The sequence below is a fragment of the Acanthisitta chloris genome, unplaced genomic scaffold (genome assembly GCF_000695815.1).
Source record: "Acanthisitta chloris isolate BGI_N310 unplaced genomic scaffold, ASM69581v1 scaffold10025, whole genome shotgun sequence".
Classification (NCBI taxonomy): domain Eukaryota; kingdom Metazoa; phylum Chordata; class Aves; order Passeriformes; family Acanthisittidae; genus Acanthisitta; species Acanthisitta chloris.
The window spans coordinates 1,742-6,852 of record NW_008672097.1 but is presented as its reverse complement, the minus strand read 5'-3'; the positions used below and the strand labels follow the sequence as shown (position 1 = coordinate 6,852).

The 5,111-nt window shown below is 55.1% G+C and overlaps 1 protein-coding gene across 1 annotated transcript in view; it reads left to right on the top strand.

The window, feature by feature from the left end:
- Positions 1-3,635, top strand: part of LOC103801946 (telomerase-binding protein EST1A-like) — a gene marked incomplete at its 3' end in the record, with an annotated part of 65,897 nt that extends 62,262 nt beyond the window's left edge. The window contains exons 5-6 of the mRNA XM_009074384.1: positions 301-477; positions 3,489-3,635. Coding sequence (XP_009072632.1) covers positions 301-477; positions 3,489-3,635 — 324 coding nt within the window. The remainder of the gene's footprint in view (positions 1-300; positions 478-3,488) is intronic.
- Positions 3,636-5,111: the final 1,476 nt, after the last annotated feature.

Sequence of the window (5,111 nt, the reverse complement as noted above, 5' to 3'; positions counted from 1 at the left end):
GTCTCCTGGCAGTCCTGCAGCACTGGAGTTCACAGAGGAGGCAGGACATGACATGGATCAGTACTGGGTGTCCTGACTTTGCCTGCCTTCTTTTCCCTGGGGAATATGAGCTGCAAGGCAAACCAAACCCATTTCATCCATGTTTAGAAGAGGGGCACCCTGCACATCCCTGCAGTGCTGCCTACATCTCGCTGGGCCTTCTATCCCCGAACATATCCCCCTGGTTGTTACTCATCCGCTCCCCTTTGCACTGACTGTTTTCCTTTCCCTCTCCCCAACCCCCTCGTCCTCACCCCGTAGGTTATTGCAGCCGACTGCAAGAGGGTCACAGTTCTGAAGTATTTCCTGGAAGCCCTTTGTGGACAAGAAGAGCCTTTGCTGGCATTCAAGGGTGGAAAATATGTGTCAGTGGCACCCGTCCCAGACGCCATGGGAAAGGAAATGGGAAGCCAAGAGGGAAAACAACTGGAAGATCAGGTACCGTGCGGGAAGAGCGCGCCTCGGTGAAGGAAGAATCACCCCTGTGGGGCCCAGCCTCTGCCTGCCCTGCAGCTCCCGCTATTTATAGCCAGCAGAGCTGCGTGTGCATTTTATGGGGGGAGGCGGGGGGGCAAATGGTGCACAGCCCTTGTCTCACGAGTGTGCTTCACTCGTGCCCTTTCCTGCCAGCCCGGCCCGCCTGCCTCTATCTCGCGCGCTGCTATGAGTTCCAGATGCTGCTTTTTCATACCCAGAGCGGGGGGGAGCTTTAATAACGTGCAGCTCTGCATCCCTGGGGGAGGAGGTGGGCGAGGGGGTGTCAGGGTTCAGCTTCAGGATCAAGTTTATAGCCGTGGAACTCGTTGCGGCAGAGGCCTGAGCTCCAGCCTCCAGCACACGTACAGGAAGAGCTGACATTGGCGCCCCGTCCCTCCCCTGCCTCTCACATCCTGATGTGATTAAGGAATTCAGCTCTTGTTTTTCTGCCCTTGCTTGTTCCTGTAGGCCTTGCTTCACTCCAGGCTCCGTGTGTGTGTTTAAGGGCCCTGCCAGCCGCTCTGCAGGTTGACTCTTTTCTTCTGTTTAATCTTGCAGTTGGAAAGGCCAGGGAAACAGGAGAGAGGGGCAGAGGCGTTGGGAACGGGAAGCTGGGTGGCCCGGCACTGCCCAGCTTCACTCTGGCTCCCCACCCTGTGCCGGGTGCTCAGAGCCAGAGGGATATCTCCCCGTGCAGGGGACAGGACCTTGTCTCTGTCCCACGGCTCCATGTGCCCCAGGGAGCTGACAGCCAGAGGGACCCAGAGCAAAACTGTGCTCAGCACCCTCCTTGTCCTAACAGCCAGTTCCAGCTGAGCAGGAGACAGATTGTAGGTGGTTTTTTTTGCACTGAGGCTCAGAGCAAATCCCCAGGCCACAAGAGATGTCTCTGTAAGGTGGGAGACCTGGACCATTGTCCTTGTGTGGAGAAGATGCTGGAGGTTTTTCAAGCTGACATATGGAACATGGGGGAGTCTTTAAGTTCTATCCAGTGTCACAACAGGGATGGTCCTGTTCTCCAGAATGCTCCTTTTGTTGGGTCAGTCCCTCCAATTTCTGCTGTGAACAAGCACAGTATGAGCCTAGCTCCCTCCTGTCTTGTCTCTGCTCAGCTGTGGGAACGTCTCCATGAGCTTGTTGCACAACCCTGGAGCTTCCTCCTTGGGCTCTGATCTCAAGAGAGCTTCCAGCTCACCAGCGTGACCACCACCACCCGGGGCAAGCAGGTCTCGACCCACCACAGCAGATCTGCATCTGACAGATGCTTTTCCCTGAGGCCCTCGCATGGCAGCATCCCCTGTGGTCCAGGCTGTCTCGGCAGAGGGAAGTGAGCATGAGGGCTCCATCTTCCTCCTTCCCATGGCTAAAAAGTCACAAGGAGAGAGGAGTAGGTGGTTCTGTGGCCAGGCGGGTGTGCGGTCTGGGTGAAATGATTTAGTGCACAACTGTGCAGCACTGGGGTTGTTCCAAATTAAGACCACGAGTCCCTTCTGCTGCCACATGTCATGGCAGCCTGCACAGGGCAGGGAGCATAGCCATGCTCTTATCCCTCTGTGCAAGATCTGGCCCCTGCAGCCTGTTGGGGGCTCAGAGCATGTTTTTCTGCCTGGGTGCCATCTGAGAACTCTTCCCAGCCCCATCACAACCTTTAGCTTTTGTGCAGGGAAGGGGAGATTGGTAGTGGCAGGGCTTGGGAAGACCACCATGGTCACTGCACTGGGGAGCAAGGGAGGCTGGGCAAGATGAGGGGGCTGCAAGCAGCAGTGGCAGAGCTGGGATCACACGTGTGGGATACGTGTTGAGAAACAGGGACCTGTGGGCTTCCCTTTGGGTGTGGCGTCATCGGGGTGAGCTGCAAAGCTGAGGCAGAACTTGGTTGTGAGTTATCTGCAGTTGGACACCATCCACCACATCCCACCCTCCTGTGTCCCAAAGATCTGGGTGCATGGGGAAAGGCCATCATGGCCTTCACCTGGGGTGGCAATAGCATGGTTCGTTCTGGGGTCTCCAGTTCAGGCAGTGCAGGCATACTGGGAAGGGTCTGCAGAACTCCTGGTGTGTAGACCCAGGGAAGGATCTCTAGGAGAGGGAGAAGATGCAACATGGTCTAAAAATGCTTGTGTGGGTGGGAGGTTGGAGAACCAGGGACCCTTGAGTTCAGCAAAGACAAGGCTGCAGGAGCATGGCAAAGGCTGACTAAGGAGTAGGGTGGAAATGTTAACAGAGGAAGTAATTAACTGTTGAAATGACAGACCTCAAGATGCAATGGATTCTCCATCATGTGGAACTTGAAAGTCAAGATTGAGTGTCTCCTGAAACATCTGTTCCAACGCAGCTAGAAGTTTTGGGGTGGGTGCAGAAACCTCTCTGGCCTGTTCAGAGATCAGAACAGAGAAGGACGACAGGCTTTTTGCTTTCCTGGGTTCATGGATCTGAGGTTCCTGTCAAGATGACCAGCCTGTGTGCTCAGCGTGGGATGAGACAGCAGCGATACAGCAGCCTCCTACAGCCCTGGAGCAGGCAGGTGGGGAGAAGCAGCATTTGCTTCCAGGGATGTGCAGCCTAAACAGCCAGGCAAAGCAGAGAGACAGGGAAATACCATGGTTTCACAGAACTGATGGCTATGAAACATCAGTGACTCACCCAAGGCTGTGGGAAGAGTTTTCCAAGGTGAGGAAGAGGGTGTGATTTTAGAGCTTTAAGCAAGGCTGCCCCTTGCCCTGCCCGGTTGCTGCCTTTCCTGCCCCATTACCTCCTGTCTCACCTTGTCATTTCCTGGATATTTACTATTTTATTTGGCTTCTTTTGGATGTTTAGAAATAGTCAGTCACACATCAGCAAGCCGTGATGGACTGTGCCTGACAGAGGTTTGTCTGCTGGGAGAGAGCAGAGCAAGAACAATCCCTGCCATCAGCATCCTTTACAATGACTTCTCTCCTGGTTTTTTCTCTTTCTACATTTCCTGGAAGAAGGAGGATGATGTGAGGATTGAGGCATTTGAAGATGATTCTGAGACTGAAGGCAGTGGAGGAGAGATGGACATCAAGGAGCTCAGAGCCAAAAAGCAAGCCCTGGCTCGGAAAGTCGCTGAGCAGCAGCGTCGTCAAGACAAGATTCAGGTAGGATGGGCTGATCCCGCGTCACTGTGCCGGTGTGTGCAGCTGTTTTCCTGCCACTCTTCAGCAGCCTCTCAGGATGTCTCATAGCACCCTGACCTTCCCAGGTGTAGGTGCCCTGTGCTGCCTCTGTGAAACCCAGCAGCAAGCTTAGCTTTGACCCTTTGGAATGGCCAAATCAGTGTTGCTGGGTAAGATCTGCCCTCCTAGGCCCTGAGATGAATGTTTTGGGAACTCTTGGGACCCTCTTGAAGGGTCCCCATGGAGTTGTCAGCACATCCAGGAGCTCTGGCAGTGAAGTGCTTTAGTTGGTGGCTGGAGTGACAAGTGTGCTGGGCAGTGAGCTGTCCCCCCACCCAGGGCAGAGGCTCTGTGACAGCAAAGTTTGGTGAGAAATCAGCTTTCCTGTGCAGCGGGGCACAGGCAGGCGGGGAGAGGGTGGGACGCGAACGGCAGAGTTCATGCAGGAGCCAGCGGCGGAAAAATAGGCTGTGAACGGCTGCTGCAGCCAGAACGTTGCCATCGTTATGGGGACAAACAGACGGGATACAGGTGATCCTGGCCTGATCCAAGCATGTTTCCCAGTGGGAGCTGGTGAGGTAAACTGGTTGGACTGGGAGCAGATGCCTGGCGGTGCACTCTGTTGCTTTAAGAGCAATCTCACATGCATGGCTGTTGGCTGCCTCCTTGCTCACAACCCCTCTTCCTCCAGCCCCGCAGCCCAGATGAGGATTTCTCAGCAGAGGAAAAATTCTCCCTGGCTCCCCTCCCCCTCACCTCCGCCCTCTCTAATGCCCAGGGCCCTTCACTTCCATAATTCTTCATTTTCCAGCCTTGAACGTAAGCCAGACACATCTGTCTGGCCATATGCGTGAACTCTGCAGTGTGTGCCGAGGTGGTTGTAAAACAGGGCTGCTGAAGGCCCTACTGGGAGAGCCTGCACATGTGTACCCTCCGGCTACTGGCGCCGGGCCCAGAACCACTGCGCTTCGCTTTTCCAAACCCACCCCAACCTTTTCAGATTTTGCCTTTTTTCTTTTTTCATTTGAATTTGGAGCAATTCATATCAAGGCGAAGGTAGAAGCTGTGCCGGGAGGGAGGGGCCGCCCCCGCAAGCGAGTCCATTATTGTTGGCAGGTACCTGGGTCACGTTAATACAAGGAGGAAGAAAGCAGCAGCGAATGAGTGAGAGATTGGAGAGATGGGCTGTAAATTAAAGCGGCCTGAAGCCTTCCAGCCTCCCAGGGTTGTTAAGCGGGAGGTGTAAGTAAATTCCCCACTTCCCACTGCCTTGTACAGACACAGCAAACAGGAACTGCACATGTTCAGGGAGGGCAGCGTGCAGCAGATCCCAGCCCCGGCGACCAGCCCAGCTGCAGCAGGGCCCCCGGGATGGCCGCTGCCCATTCTGTGGGGAGAGTGGGGGCTGCCTGATGTTGTCAGGGGCTTTCTCCCCCCGGCGTGCTCCTCCCTTCCTCC